Source organism: Humulus lupulus, chromosome 3 (genome assembly GCF_963169125.1).
Source record: "Humulus lupulus chromosome 3, drHumLupu1.1, whole genome shotgun sequence".
In the NCBI taxonomy this organism is placed as follows: domain Eukaryota; kingdom Viridiplantae; phylum Streptophyta; class Magnoliopsida; order Rosales; family Cannabaceae; genus Humulus; species Humulus lupulus.
Window position 1 is genome coordinate 166,911,094 of NC_084795.1, and position 16,516 is coordinate 166,927,609.

Consider the following 16,516-nt stretch of genomic DNA (forward strand, 5'->3'; position numbering starts at 1 on the left):
AGTTTACTGACTTAATGACCTTCGATTGGCACCAGTGTTCCAAGGTTTTCACAGTCTTCTCTTGTCTTTGTTTGACAAGTTCTCAGTGCCCATAGACATTCATTCTTATCATTGTAGATTTTATCGTCTACAATACTAAATAAATAACAAGGTATAATTTTGAACTTATTTGTCATATACAAAGTATACTAAAATGGTATTAATTAAAGAAATAATATCATTTTGGTTATTTTACTTTTGTTAAATATCTATTTGGACCCTCTAGTTTGAAAAATACTTTTTTGGACCTCGTGTTTTGTAAATTAGTTCACAATAGTCTCCTAAACTTGATTTTGGTCAAAATATTTTTTTCATCATTCTTTATATACTATTGACCTGATAAACACGTGGATCTTCGACAAGCATTAATTTTTACAGGGTTATATTAAAAAATGGTTTGAGGTATGAAAAAGTATTTTTTTAAAACATAGTGTCTAAACAGGTATATAGTATAAACAAAGAGTCCAAAATAGTATTAACAATAATTAAACAATATGGTAATAAGTTTAAAATAAATAACATAGCACTAAAATGATATGATTCATTTATATTATTGTAAACATACTTGTTTATAGTAGGTTATGCATTTAATTGTAGAAACTAAAATGTATGTTACACTCACTAATTGTTTGGAATTTGTTTTGAAACTTCTATGTCAATATTAGGACATTCACTTTTTAGTCTATTTTTTGTTTTTGAATATATATATTATGTTTTAAACATTTTTGTAATTGATTGTTAGTAATTACTTTATGTGATTTTGTATTTTAGGTAGGTATGAGACTCAAAATAACATTTTGAGAGTATTTTTATAAAAATTTAAATTCTTTTTATTTTCTAATTTTGTTATACATTATTTTTGGAGAGTTGTCCATTTAGTTTTTCAATGAATGCTATAAAAACAATATTTATGGAATGAATTATGTTTCTTAATTAATGGTAAACTTATTAGCATATTTATGGAATGCTTTTATTTGATAACCATTGATTGTGGGAAAAATATTTTCCATTTACTGGTATACAATGTATTATTTTTGTAATATTATTTCTTTGTACCAATAGTGTAATATCTTTCATCATTGTTGTATATAATTGGAAAAAGAAAAAAAAACCCGAAAAAATGCATTAATTATTATTTCTATATTTTTAATTCTCTTTTATGTGATTGTGGTGTGTTATGACAGAGTTGAATAAATTAAAATTATAGGAAAAATTTACAACGTGATTTTCTACCTTAGGTTAGGTACAACTCTATTTTGGGAACGTAAATCAATTATAAAATTATTTTTTATATATTTATTTTCATGACAATTTTTATTGTAGTTATAGTTCTCTTGCAGAATTTTGCAATTTTTTGAATAATTGTCCAAAATTTTCTTGAAATTTGCTATGATTACTATAAACATCATCGTTGAAAAGAAAAAAAAATTAACATTAGAATTGATTTACATTACTAAAATAAGATGGTACCCTACCGGTAAGATAAAAAACCATACCTTACTCTAAATTGTTCAATTTCCCCCTCCCTTGATCTAAATAAAAAAGGGCCTTCTGCATAAATTTGCGTTGTTATTGTCTATTTCTCTTCTATTTTGCTACCACATTAAATTAAGAAAATTAATACATATTGAATTTAATCAAGCAATACTTGCTGAATTTGTAAGACAAAAGAAGACATCTTCAAGTCTCAAATGATTATTAATGAAATTAGTATCCAAAGTTAATTAATAAATAAAGAACGAGAGATATTATATAAAAAAAAAAAAGTAACTTCTACATGTTTGTGTATGGCAAAAATTAAAAAACAAATAAATGAGCATTGGAGACAATGTAAGAACAATTTGCAAGTAGAAAGGATGGTCACCATCTCAAATTACAGATATGGGGCCAAGTTAACGAAGGAAAACAGCTAGAGTATGCAAATCAGCCACAAAGAACAAATCAATTATAAATTGGCGATTCGTTACAACGGATGATTAGGCAAACCAAAAAAAAATGCCTAAAACACAACCATGATTAGTGGAAAAACACCCAATCACTATAGCATACAACTGTTTTAATCTTTTTTCTCTATCAATGCAGACACACATGCACACATAATAATAATCACACTGTAACAAAACCTGAGTTTACTCACAACTGGTAATTAAAAAAAACTATCAGTTAGATTTGCTTCTATACTTGATCATCTGGACCAGCAAGCATGACCTGTCATTGAAAATATTGATTAAGAAGTCTAAGAAGATGAAGAGATAGATACTAGTAAAAGCTTTCACCATTGAATCATCTTGTTCGTTCACTTTCATAAAAATGATATTATAAAGGAAGGTTATCATGTTTCCAAGTGTGACAAACATAACAATAGTTAGACAGATGATTACTTGAATTAAAAAAAATGTTGGGGGAAAATGTATTGTTTAAAGAAAAATCCATGACTCTCTAAATGGAACCTTTCAGCACCAACTATGTAATGACCAAAGTCTCTTGTTGGATAAAAACAACATAGGTAGCTAAGCAAGCAAATGTTCTGCTAAGAAGGTACTTACATTGCAGTCAAGAGCATATTTTCTGGCAAGCATAATAGCTGCATTCCTATCCCGCTCTGATTCAAATGTTAACGTGAACGAGAGCCCCTTTCTCGCTTGCCAAAACAATGATCTTGCTGCAGTATTACTTTCACCTCTGTAGCCGCATAACTGTAAACCAAAAGAAAGTAAATGTGGGGTTCAGTGAAAACCATACCATTACTCCATGCTACAATAGTATCACTTAAACTGAATGGTAAGGCTTGAAAGTGAAGTTCTATCTAGTGAGGAAATATGAATTATCTCAAAAATAAGGCTTCATTCCGACAGCTTTCAAAGCTTTCACCTCAGGTGTTTACTTTAATTTAAAAGAACAGGGTCAAAGGAAAAAGAATAATGCAATTTCCTCGCATATTCGCCAATACACTTTCATCTGTTCATCTTTGTGTGAATTATTTTAAGAGCTATACATGGCATCAGAATGCAGAATGCACTTTCATTTATAATACTTTAAAGGGACCAAGCACATCATAAACTAGCTTCACCTTTCCCTGTCCAACTATTTGTTGACAAAATGTTACACCTTGACCTCAAAATGTACCTGCATTGGTGCGGAATAAATTTCTCTAGCCTTTGTAATCCACCCTCTTGAAAGCTTCATTCTCATCTTTCCAACATGAAGTACATGTACGGAGTTCGATGAATAATTTTGTCCATTCATTTGGGAAATGGTAACCTACAAAAAACAAATGTTGGGTTAGACAAGAATTGAATCCTTAGGCATACACACAGGGACGGGCAAACATCCATCTCCATTTTGTCAATACTTGCATATAATTTGCTACAACAAGAATTTATAGGTTTACAATAGAGTTTTATGCTAGAAATTATACCATTGTAGATATTCATTGTTTTCTCTATTTCACGGAGATAAAACTGTGCTCTGAAATTTGTGATGTAACCCACCATACTAACCTTCTTCCCCACAACCTCTCAAACAACTACTGATAAATTAGCAATCACTTGTTGTAAACCAATTAGTGAATATCTTGGGCTGTCAAAATCAGGTTTGGAAATTACTACATAAGGATATTACATAGGAGCAGAATGTAGTATTCTAATCGATGAAAAGGGCGTCAAACATTTTAATCGATGACTAAAAGTTCTCTGTCAACACAAATAATTTGATGTCTTAATGATTGTTCAGTCACTTTCTCCAAAAGTTTAATATCCCACTTTAGTTCATGCCACGCTGATTCCTGATTAATGCAGTGAATAATCACTAAGTATACATATAGTGACCAAGTGTGGACAAGCAGAGCTACAGCATATTGTTGTTTAGCTTCAATTAATTATGTGTGTATTACAGACAACGGAAGATGATATATTACTTACTTCAACTTCACTATGGAAAAAACATAGAACTTCAAGTAGTAGAGTAAAGTGCAAGCAAGAAGAAAGAAGTAGAATCTTACACTAAAATCAGTATTTGATTTTTTCACAAGTGTCTCTATGTAACTTCCAAGTCCCGCAGCTGTTAAAAGTAACATAATTAGACCTTCTGTCCACTTCTCTGAGTAACAGCGTGAATATTGGCATGGGTAGAAAATTACAAGTATGGACTTAAAACTAGTAAACTGGACCAGATGAAAAAGATTTGAGAGCTGACCAGAATCAATGGGACCAGCAGTCATTACTGAGACTTTTTGGCCATTTGAAATGATGTCTGCTTGTAGGATTCTTCCAACATCTAAAGGTTCAGGAGCGTACATTGCTTTATCGGCACCTAGTGAAGAAAATTGAGCAAATTAGTTTATTCATCTATGGGACAAAATTATACTTCAAATGAAATTCATAATATCAAAAATAATAATAATAATAATAATAACAATAATAATAATAATAACAACAACAAAAGATGGAATATACAAAGATAAATATGTCAGGCAATTATCGTGTTCTAGTAGAGATGGATTAATCAAGAATGTCCAGCTTTGATATAATTAGAAGTTGAACCCGAAAGTAAAAGTTTGAAAGACAGCTTGCCTAAGATAACTTCATCTCTGCTGCATTCTAGAGATACACGACACCATTGGATTGAACATTTTGAAAGCTGTGGAGCGTCATCCGAGCAAATCTGGATTCTAAGACAGGAACCCAGGATTCCTCCACCATCTAGACCATATAAACGAGTTTTGTTCTCCTCTGCCCTCTTGCTTATTGCCAGCTGATAAAAATGGGAGCTCTTGAAAATCAAGTTCATATAACTTCAAAGTATTTTGTTGTGACAAACTGACTAGTTTAAACTACTCAAAAGATCAATGACTGTCATAAGAGACATTAAGAATGCAGGGAGAAAGGGGGGAAAAAGATGACAATGCCAGAGATTCAAAACCAAAACCTCATCACAATGTTTAAATAACAATTCATGATAAACATAGTATGTGAAAGTCAAAGAAATAAATATTGGTTATTTTTATGAGGTTAAAATAAAATATTGGATAAAATATGCATGAAACAGTTAATACTGAGCTTAGTATTAATTTTTGTACTGACCATCAGATTAAGGCACACTAGCCAACATATTACTACCTAGATTTTCTTATTTTGGTCTAAATATTTTTTATCATTAATTTGTTACAATAGCATAATCCAACAGTGATTAATCAGTGAAAGAACAATAAACAAAGTAAGGCAATGTATCCTCCTATCTGAACATAAACCTAAGAAATTCATAAAACAGTATTCTCCTCATTTGAAAGGAACATATCGTTATTTGTAAAATATACAGACCTCTTTCTGAAGCTTGACTGAAAATATAAATTTCTCCCTAATTTGAGTTCGTAGTGCACGAAGTTCATGTTCCATCTCCATCACCTGCAAGCATTAAACATTTCCTAAGAATCAAAAAAGTCAATTTAACCATAATTCTGTTTACAAAATCCTATCTTATACTCATGCACACAAAAATACATTATATATATAAATATTCAAAGTAAAAAAAAGCAAAACCCGTAAGAATTTTGAAAATAAATAAAATGGAAATTCCACATAAGAAAAGCAAAAGCATAGAAGTAGCTGTATAAAATATTTAAACCAGTCAATAAATAAAGTTCAAACCTGCACCTTTGTAATTGTACTTAGTAGTTAATTCTTTGTAAATGTAATCACAGCGCATCACATAAACCTGTGGGGAGAAATAAAGTTAAGAACACCAAACCGCACCTTGATTGGCTGGTGCAATAATTGGATTCTTCTAGCTTCCTGAACCTCCTCAACTAATCCCTCAACATCCTGAAATTATATATGATCAAAACAGATACTATGAATAATTCATGTAGTAAATAACTAGATCAACTATGCATTGTTCATGTTTTCTCCCACTTATTGATTCATGATATTTATAACATAATTCTTATGAGACTACTATACTGAACAGATATATCAAATTGCAGAAAACCATTAAAAGGCCTCATATTGAAAAAGCAACAGTTTCTGGCCCTTAAAATCTAGAAGGAGGTATGATCACTGTCGGACTGAAAACACTCTACCCTACAGCTGAATCAAGTACAACAATCCAAAGCACAGTAGCATTTTGGTGATATTTATTATGTCCAAAGGTTCATTCCGTCTCTCATACACATAGGCTAAATATATAGTGATAGAAGAGCATTGATAACTTCGAAACTACTGCCTAAAATCTTATACATTTATGAGTATATATTGTAAGCATAGCTTCGACATTGCCCCTTCAGGAAACTATGAAACTAATTCATTAAATTAAAGGGAAAGAACTGGTTAGAATTATCAAAATTATGTTTCAAAAGCAAAAGATGTTAAAACAAAAGGAACTTGAGGTTACAAGACAATTTTAGAAGTGCTTGTGAAAAAAACAGACATGTAGATGACATAGTGAACACATTGAGCAATAAATAAAGTGGCAGTATCAAATTAACAAACAGACTCATTAAGACATGTGCGAACTTGTGCCTGTGAATGCATGTAAGTGGGTAAGGGTACTAGTTGATTCAATGACATATCTATCCACACTTAATATAATCACATAAGATTGATTGAAAAATAATCTTACAGGAGCCTGATCCTTAGAAGCTTGTGAAACTCTTGCTTGCTCGTCGAGTGCCTCTCCAATTCTCTGGACTACAGCCCGTGCACTCTCAATTTCAGCACAAGCAAAAGATTTTTCTTGGTTAACCAACTTTTTAGCATCTTCAGAAGCCTGTCAATTTTTGCAAACAATCAAACAATGATACAGAATATCAAAATGCATTGGATTATCCAAAGCATTCCAAAGTTGCTACGAAAAATCATTATTCTTATAAAAGTTAAATATAAGTTCATGCACAAATTTAAGACACCAATAACAACCTGTTTTAGGAAGTTTGCTAGCTTTTTCACTTCGAACTTCTCCTGAATTAATTCTCCCTCATTTTGAGTCAACTTAACAGCTAAAGCTTCAACCTGGATGAAGATTACAGTTGAGTAGAATCACAACATCAATATAAAGTGTACACTTCAAACTGTAACACTACAAGTTAAATCATTCACAATACATGTATCTATATTATTAGAAAATAAAAAATATACCATGCATAAACAAATTTATATGGTGAGTGCAGATAGCTATATAGAGTCAACTTATTTAAAGAGCAATATCTTTGGCACAACAGTGGTTTGAAGAGATTTTTCAAACAAAAGAGACTTTCAGAAATGTACTACAATAATTTAAAAGTGAAAAATCTTTATAAGATAGCAAGAATATGATAGCAGTACCCAAACTCACAATTCAATAAATGGATAATCAGCCAGACTTTTCATTAGAAAATACCAAGAATTCGAAAGCTTGGTTCTCTCCAAACACAATAGAGTTTATAACAAAATACTATTTATGCTCTGGCTTATCTCACTCCCGTGTACCCCATACACCCAACAATTCCCCCTCTAACTAACTCTGTCACTCACTGCTGACTTGGCATTCTTTTTGCCTCTATACCTTCTGGCATACACATATGTCAATGGTGGTGGCCTATCATTATCCCCGGCCCAAAGACGCACCTTGTCCTCAAGGTGAAAAGTGGGAAATTGCTGCTGGATCGTCATAAAGTTCTCCCAAGTGGACTCAAAATCTTGCATCCATTTAATCAATACCTGCGGCTGCTCCTTGTGCGTTCCTGGTCGCATATCCAATACAGCTTCCGGTTCTAAGAGCCATTTCCGCTGTCAGGTCCTTAGGAAGCGGTGTTGCTGTTTGGTGAGGGCCCAAGGCTGGTCGAAGCATGGAAACATGGAAGACAGGATGTATTTTGGCATCCGTTGGAAGCTGTAATTTATGGGCGGTCTCCCCAATTTGTGACAGAATCTGGAATGGTCCAAAGAACAGAGGTCCTAACTTTTGATTGTGTCGTTTTGCCAAAGTTCGCTGTCGATATGGCTTAAGTTTGACGTATACCTTGTCTCCCACCGCATACTTGATGTCCCTTCTCTTTTTGTCCGCCTGGTGCTTCATTTTCTGCTGAGCCCGTTGAAGATTCATTTTCAGCAAATCCAAAATCTCATCGCGAGCTTGTAAATTCTGTTCTACCGCTGAAACAATTGTCTGATTGCCTTCCAAACGCAATAGGGGTGGTGGATCTCTGTGATACACAGCCTTAAATGGCGTCATTCCAGCAACGGAGTGATACGACATATTATGCCAATATTCTGCCCAAGCTAACCACTTAACCCACTGTGCTAGTTTTGAGCTGACAAAACAGCGAAGATATGTTTCCACGCATTGGTTGACCACCTCCGTTTGGCCATCTGTTTGTGGGTGGTACGCTCAGCTGCGCTTGAGCATTGTCCCTTGTAACTTGAAGAGTTCCTTCCAAAAAAGGCTGAGAAATATTTTATCCCTATCGGTGACAATCGACCGTGGAATGTCGTGAAGTTTAACTACTTCTTTCACAAAAACTGAAGCTACAGTAGCGGCTGTATATGGGTGTCTAAGAGGGATAAAATGTCCATATTTGGAGAGGCGATCCACTACAGCGAGGATGGAATCGAACCCATTAGATTGTGGCAGTCCTTCTATAAAATCCATCGATATATCGTCCCAAACTTGCTCCGGAATAGGGAGGGGCTGGAGCAAACCTGTCGGGGACTGGGCCAAATATTTGTTCTGCTGGAATATATGACATTCAGCCACATACTTCTGTATATCTCCCCTCATTCCTTGCCAATAAAAATCAGCAGCAACTCTTTGAAAGGTTCGAAATACTCCTGTGTGACCCCCCACATTGCTGTCATGATACTCATGTAGTAATAGCGGAATAAAAGGTGAAGCCGAGGGAACAACCAACCTGCCTTTAAATTCAGACAGCCTTGAGTGTATGAGTATCCCGAGGGTGCGTTTCCTGCCTGAATCTGCTGAACTATTCTGGACAAAACAAGATCCGTCGCTACATGGCTCCTCACATCGACAATAGAGAGTAGATTAGGATAGGAAATTGTGTGGCACTCTATCATTGGCGGCATCCTGGATAAAGCATCGACAGCTTTGTTTTCCAACCCAGGTCTATATTGAATCTGAAAGTCATATCCTAGCAACTTCATGAGCCACTTCTGGTGTTCAGTTGTGACCACCCACTGTTGTAGTAAATATCTTAAGCTCCTTTGATCGGTTCGAACAATGAATTGGCGGCCCAATAGATAAGGACGCCACTTTTGTATCGCGAGCACAATCGCCATTAACTCTCGCTCATACACTGATTTGCAGCAAGCTCGGGGTGACAAGGCTTTGCTGAAATAAGCAATTGGACGCTGTTGTTGCATCAAAACAGTTCCAATGCCCGTGCCCGACGCATCTGTTTCTACTACAAAAGGGATCGAAAAATTTGGCAAAGCTAGCACGGGAATGTTGCACATAGCTTGCTTCAATTTGCTGAAAGATTCATGCGCCTCTATGCTCCAGCCGAAAGAGTCTTTTTTTAACTGGTCAGTCAAGGGTCGTGCTAGCTGTCCATACCCCCTTACAAATTTCCTGTAGTACCCAGTCAAACCCAGAAATCCCCGCAGCTCTTTAATTGTTTTCGGTACCGGCCATTGAGCCATTGCAGCCAACTTGAGTGGGTCGGCAGAAACCCCTTCCGCTGAGACGATGTGGCCCAAATATTCCAGCTGTGATTGAGCAAATAAACATTTCTTTTTATTTGCATATAACTGATGCTGGCTAAGGCGAAAAAGGACAATTTCCAGGTGTTGTAGGTGTTGCTCCATCGACGCACTGTAGATGAGAATGTCATCGAAAAATACTAGTACGAATTTTTCGCAAAAATTCGCGAAAAACTTCATTCATTAAGGACTGGAATGTTGCTGGCGCGTTAGTAAGCCCAAACGGCATTACTAAAAGCTCATAGTGCCCCTCGTGTGTTCTGAAAGTCGTCTTCTCGATATCCTTGGCTGCCACTCTTATTTGGTGGTAACCCGACTTAAGATCCAGTTTAGAAAATACTTGCGCCCCATAAAGTTCATCGAGTAGCTCATCGATGACTGGAATTGGAAACTTATCAGCAACCGTTTCTCGATTGAGAGCTCTATAATCTACACAAAATCTCCAGCTCCCATCTTTTTTCTTTACCAAGAGCACTGGGCTCGAAAAAGGGCTTGTGCTAGGCTATACTATTCCAGCGTGTAACATCTCAGCCACTAACCGCTCTATCTCATCTTTTTGAATCTGTGCATATCGGTAACGGCGGACTGAAATCGGGCCTGCTCCTTCTTTTAGTGTAATCTGATGCTCATGGCAGCGTTGGGGAGGGAGACCGACGGGCATGCAAAAAACCGAATCATAAGTTTGTAATAATCCTACTACTGTTGGTGGCATATCGATGGTGCTCTGATTAGGATCTACTGTTAAAGAATTGAATTGAATCCAATACCCCTGCCCTTCCTGCTGTACCGAGTGAATCATAGCCTTTAAAGATATCTGTGATTTACACAAGCTCGGGTCGCCTTGCAATGTCAACCAAGATCCTCCCACCTCGAACTTCATTACCATTGTTTTCCAGTTAACTTGCATATTTCCCAGCGTCCCTAACCACTGATTTCCCAGAATTGCATCAGCACCCCCCAACTCCAACGGTAAGAAATCGGTTACCACTCGCAAGGACCCCAATTCCAGCTCTACATTTGCACAAATTCCTTCCGTTCGAATTCGACCGCCAGTCCCTAATAGCACGCCATAAGCCGTAGTAGCTATTATAGGAATCTGTGACGCTTCTACCAATCCTTTCGATATAAAATTGTGGGTCGCCCCGCTATCTATGAGTACGGTTACCGACTGATTAGCTATAGTCCCCGATAATTTCATCGTATGCGCTGAGGAGATTCCCACCAATGAGTTCAGTGACAACATTGCCAATTGTTCTTCCAACACCACATCGACACTGGCATCTGGGCTGAGCGGGGGAGTTTCTTGAGTTTCGGACTCTTCACTGTCGTCCGCCATTAACCGCACCTGCAATGTTTTCTGCTCACAGACATGTCCTCTGTGAAATTTTTTATCACATTTAAAACATATTCCCCTATTCTTCTTATCCTGGTATTCAGCCTCAGTCAATCTCCTCTGTCCAGCAGTGCTAATCGGTTTCCCAGCTGTGTTCCCTGCACTCCCAGTCAATTGCCCAGATGGTCCCTGGAAAAAAGAAGTCGAGCTCCTTGAGGATGATGGTATCGGCGTGTATCATGGAATCGCAATTGGGCTGGGAGTAGACCTACTGTTTCCTCCCTTCTGATGGAGGCCCAAGCCGAGTAAATAATGGCCCTCTTCAATCCTCTGGGCCGTCTCCATTATGTGGGCTAGGCCCGTTGGCTGTAGCACATGCAGTGGCCCCTTCACTTCTTCTTTCAGACCCTTGATGAAACTACCTTCCAAGATGTGTTCAGGTACGCCGACCACTCTCGAAGCCAGAGCTTCCCATTTCAATCGGTATGCCTTCACTGTTGACTCCTGCCGGACCGACAAGAGCTCTTCCGTTGTGGAGCCGACGGGCACTTCTCGAAATCGTAACAGCAAAAGGTGTTTGAGCGCCGACCAGGAAGTAATCGGGCGACGTTGATGCTCCCATTGGAACCAAGTCAGAGCATCACCTTCTAGGCCGATGATGGCCGCCTCTAGCATATGGGCCTCCGACAATCGATTCAGTAAAAAATATAGCTCTACTCTGAAAACCCACCCATCGGGATTCTCTCCCGAAAACAACGGTAACTCCATCCTCGGCGGTCGGAAATCTCGTCCTCCTTGCGATTCCATCGTAGCAAACGGACTGCTCGTCGTCGTCCTAGGCAGAGGTTGGTTCATCACCGGATCTGCCATCGGTACGTGAGAAGAAGAGCTATCTCCATCAACTGCCTTTCGATGCCGATCATCTCCTTCACTTGGTCCACCCGTTCCCGTGCGATGTGAAGTGTGTAAGAGTTGAGTGATGTGCCCAATTAAGTACTCCACCTTCTTCTCCAAACTGGGTATTCTCTGAGTGTCAGCTCGAAGAGCTTCCAAATCGTGTGGGAACTACTGCACTTGTGCCCTGATTTCCGAAACCTCCCGACGTAGCTCCGATTGCACCTCTTCCAGCTTTTCTTCCACCATTTCCAACTGAACATTTGCCTTAGGTACCATAGTAGATCTGGACTCTAATACCACTATGATAGCAGTACCCAAACTCACAATTCAATAAATGGATAATCAGCTAGACTTTTCATTAGAAAATACCAAGAATTCGAGAGCTTGGTTCTCTCCAAACACAATAGAGTTTATAATAGAAATTGGACACCCAAAACACTTTACAAAATACTATTTATACTCTGGCCTATCTCACTCCCGTGTACCCCATACACCCAACAATTCCCCCTCTAACTCTGTCACTCACTGCTGACTTGGCATTCTTTTTGCCTCTATACCTTCTGGCATACACGTATGTCAATGGTGGTGGCCTATTAGAATATAAGTAATATCTACATTAAAAGGAAAAGATAAAACAACAGAAAAGTTTCTTCATGTATCAAGAAACCTGAAAAAGCAATTGTAGGGCTGTCTATTCAAGCTTCGGCAGTTTATATTATCTCTAACATGCTAAATTATCTTGGACAATAACAATATCATAAAGATATATGGTAGCACCGAACATTTCCACAAATTGTGAACAAAATTTTCATTTAATGCAGCAATAAAGAAAAAGATATACTCAATAAATACTCAAGACTGACCATAGAGATAGCTTTCTCCACATCCTCTTTGTTACGCCCTGCCATACGACCTCTTAGATGCTCCAGTGCATCTCTAAGCTTCTTCAATAGAACATGTCCCTCCAATGAGGCCACTTCTCTAAGTTTCGCCTGAAATGCACATAAGAAGCACAAAAAATCATTGTTACCCACCATCTTCAAAATTCATTGTCTTCCACTATAAATGAGAGAATGATGAATTAAATGGATCCAATGTAGCTGATAACTATCAAAGTGACGTAAATGATGGTACTTGTTTTGTCAAAGAAGAAATCATAAAGCCAAATAACGGGAGACCTCTTCAGATAACTTAGCAGCAGCTGTCAAGTTCTTGTCAAATTTACAGGCAAGATCACGAACTGAGAGACGTTTGTGCTGCTCTGACAGCTGAGTGGTTTCCTCTTCAATAACCTCCTTCAAGGATGGACCATTGTTGTCTTCCTTTGGCTCTTCCAGAATCTGATTATCAGCTCCTAGTTTGTACTTCGGAAAGTGATTGGTTACAAAGCTCACATCAGCAGATACTGGAAGAACTGCCTCCATATCAACTGCTACAACTTCAGGACTTACCTTCGTCATTGGGTCAGATTGTATTTTCTGTACAGCAGATAAGGAAATCAACAATAAACGTTCAATACAAAAGAAACATGCGTCTTAAGTAGGATTTGATCAATCATACAGACTATCCAGATGACATGAGCTTATATTATCAAATTAGAACTTTGAATGCTAGATTTTTCAAAACTCAACCTGGGAAACCTTAAAATACACCATTTTTTGCCGGCAATGAACGTAAGAGCAGAAATCACTACACCTAGATATTAATGCATAGAACATGTGTGCTTGTTCACTAAACACTGATCAATCACCAATTCTATCATAGAAAACATGAAGCAAATTTTCTTCTAATTTGAATGAAAGCAATAGGTGTATGAGTAGATGTGTCCCACATTATTTGTTGATGAGAATCAAGTTGATTTACTAAGGAATCAACAAATGATATAGTTCTTAAATATTATTTCTTAATATATTTAGAAGTAATTCGTCAAATCATGCACATTTCCTTCCCTACTTGTACCAAAAAAAATCAAGTGCAGTTGGTTGGATCCAACCAATTCTTGAAATAACCAACTCGCACACATTTTCTTTCCAAAAAAATGAATACACCAAGCACTGCACTAAGTATGTTATAGGAAAAATTGGATCTTGGATCTGTAAAACCATTAGTAAAGTCTTACGTTACCAAAAAAAAAAAAAAAAACTTCTCTCACTAAAAACTATCTCTCTGAATGTTTTGAAAAGGAAAAATCAGGAAACTTTACTAGATGATCATGTGATACCCCTTTATAGTAAGGCACACACTTAAGAAGTAAATCCATCTAAGAACAGAGTCTTAATAATACCCCAATTGCAGAAAAGAGCCAAATACATGTATATATGTGGTGAATTAAGATATAATAAGGTTAACCATCAAAAATTAGCAAAAGCATACTTTTACAACACATTCTGACTGCTTCCCACTTCCCAATGTAGTATCAACTACTAACCTTTGAAACTACATTTCAAAAGAATATCAACCCACATTTTAAAGTTTTCTCTATACAGAAAAAGCTTAAACTAATAAAGAGAAAAATTATGAAAAGGATAAATACGCCAAAAATACGAAGCTAATTTTTCTGCACATTTGAAGGACAAAAAAGAAAAAAAAACAAACAAACAAATGCAAAAACATTTAGTACCCATCAGTTCAAATTGCAAGAAGAATCCAAAGAGGTAAAATATTTCAACGACATTTCACATATAGCTCAGTTCCTTAAAACTCCAACCTTTGATGCATGAGGTAAATGGTAAAGAAAACCCATTTGAACAAAACAAAATAGAAAATAACTGAAAAAAATGAAATATAGAAAAGTACTTAAAAATCATACTTACAGACAATTAACACAATATCTGACCACATATACAGAAGATTTTGCTAATGCTGGTGCATGCCAAGGCTCAAGAGATTCTACTCCAAACAATTTTTTTCTTTTCCTATATAAAAAAAAAAAAATGAGAGCAAGAAGGAGGAGGAGAAGAAGAATCTAAACAAGGTATTGTTTGGTTTGGTTGCTTAGAGTGCTTTATGAAAAGGAAAAGAGAAAACATGGAAAGAAAAAGGATATATAATAGTTGTGTAGTGTGTCCATGCCTGACCTCTCTGTCCCCTGTCCAAACAACTTGAATGTATTTATTTTTCTTTGCCTCTCTCATATGATTCTATGCTCTTGAGGAAAAAGTCACTGAGAAATAATAGTGAAAAGAAAAAAGTGAAAGCCTGCCATGCCCACGCGCTGGTCCCACCACCTTCTCTTACGTACCCTCTCTTACTTGGGTCGGGTCCCACCATGCCAACCCTCACTTGGAGCATCTGTTGAGATTGAAAGCCAAAATTCATAATCGATGGCGCGTGGGAGATGTGACACTTAAACTCATGAATGAGTTTGGTCCAAGGGTGTTTTCGTAAATGAACCATGGTCATTATTTTTTCTTAAAACAATAATAAAAATTTGACAACTTTTGTGGTGTTTGTACGAGTAGAGTATATGCATGAGAAAGAAGTGTTTACGTATGCGTACGTAGTTCTCGAGAGTAGGAATGGATCCAATGTGGTTTGGGTTTTTAGGTGAACTAAGACTTCCTTAAATATAAGGGAAGAACAAGAAAATACACACAACGGGTACATGCAAAAAAAGTCTTTACAATATGTCAAAATAAGGTATTAAAAGAGAAATACATTTTGTATAATAGTTGAATTATGGAGAATCAACTTCAGGATTTAAGAAATTGAAAGAATTTTACATACACAAAACCTATTTATTTAGTGGTATATACCTTTGCCCAACATCACAAAATCCATTAAGCTCCATTCTTTCTAATTTTTTTAAGCATTTACTATGGGCAAGGGCAAAGCTAGACAATATAATCATAATCCTTATTGAAACTAACTATATAAAAAAATCATAAAATATTAGTTAAAGCATAAAACTTATTTTATTAGAATTATTAAATATATTTTACTTTGTTTTTAAATATCTATACTTTTTATACATTAATTAGATTCTGTATATAATTGATAGGATGTAGACCTCTACACAAATATTGTAAAATTAAATTTAATTGGATTCTAAAATTAAAAACAAATTATATTAAATAATGGTAATTTTTTTTTAAAATGTCATATATTATTAATTAATACATCTTGTTTTAGTTATCATTGTTTTCAATATGATATTGAAGATTTTTATGTTTTTTCTACATCATTTTGGATTGTATGGTGCATTTATTGTTTTGTAGTATATTTGATGTGTTTTATAATTTTTACTTGTATGATGCCATGATTCGATTAGTCTTATGCCATATTAGGCTTCTCTGTATTGTTTTTTGGCCAACCATGTACCTTCTCGGACTTTTTTGTGCCTTCTTATGCTAGTTTTGTATCATTTTTCGATAGTCTTGCACCATAGGAATCACAGCAAACAAGAACATGGACTCCATCAATAAACAAGATCCTACTCGTCGACAAACAAGATCTACTGAGGAAGAAACCTACCCTCCACTACCGTTGAAGTCATTCCTCCAACTATCCCTCAACTGTGCTCCTTAAGCACCTCAAATACTTGGTATGTGATGTG

At 36.2% G+C, this 16,516-nt stretch overlaps 1 protein-coding gene across 1 annotated transcript; it reads right to left on the bottom strand.

The window, feature by feature from the left end:
* Window positions 1-1,954: 1,954 nt before the first annotated feature.
* Window positions 1,955-15,062, bottom strand: LOC133823266 (stomatal closure-related actin-binding protein 3-like). The gene is made up of 13 exons (XM_062255932.1): window positions 14,775-15,062; window positions 13,140-13,439; window positions 12,825-12,953; window positions 6,951-7,043; window positions 6,655-6,801; window positions 5,790-5,858; window positions 5,358-5,441; window positions 4,611-4,791; window positions 4,234-4,350; window positions 4,040-4,098; window positions 3,166-3,300; window positions 2,586-2,735; window positions 1,955-2,247 (listed from the first exon to the last, which is right to left on the bottom strand). The coding sequence occupies exons 2-13, from the start codon at window positions 13,419-13,421 to the stop codon at window positions 2,215-2,217; spliced, it is 1,479 nt and encodes a 492-aa protein (XP_062111916.1). The 5' UTR covers window positions 13,422-13,439; window positions 14,775-15,062; the 3' UTR covers window positions 1,955-2,214.
* Between the last annotated feature and the right edge of the window lie 1,454 nt (window positions 15,063-16,516).

Bases quoted from the DNA above. Each gene is read 5' to 3' on its own strand.
- LOC133823266 (XM_062255932.1), bottom strand. From the start codon at position 13,421: ATGACGAAGGTAAGTCCTGAAGTTGTAGCAGTTGATATGGAGGCAGTT. The intron at 7,044-12,824 runs GTCAGTCTTGAG...ATCTTCATCCAG, and splicing joins TGGAGAAAGCTATCTCTATG to GTTGAAGCTTTAGCTGTTAA. The intron at 3,301-4,039 runs GTAAGATTCTAC...TGTTTTTTGTAG, and splicing joins AATCAAATACTGATTTTAGT to GTTACCATTTCCCAAATGAA.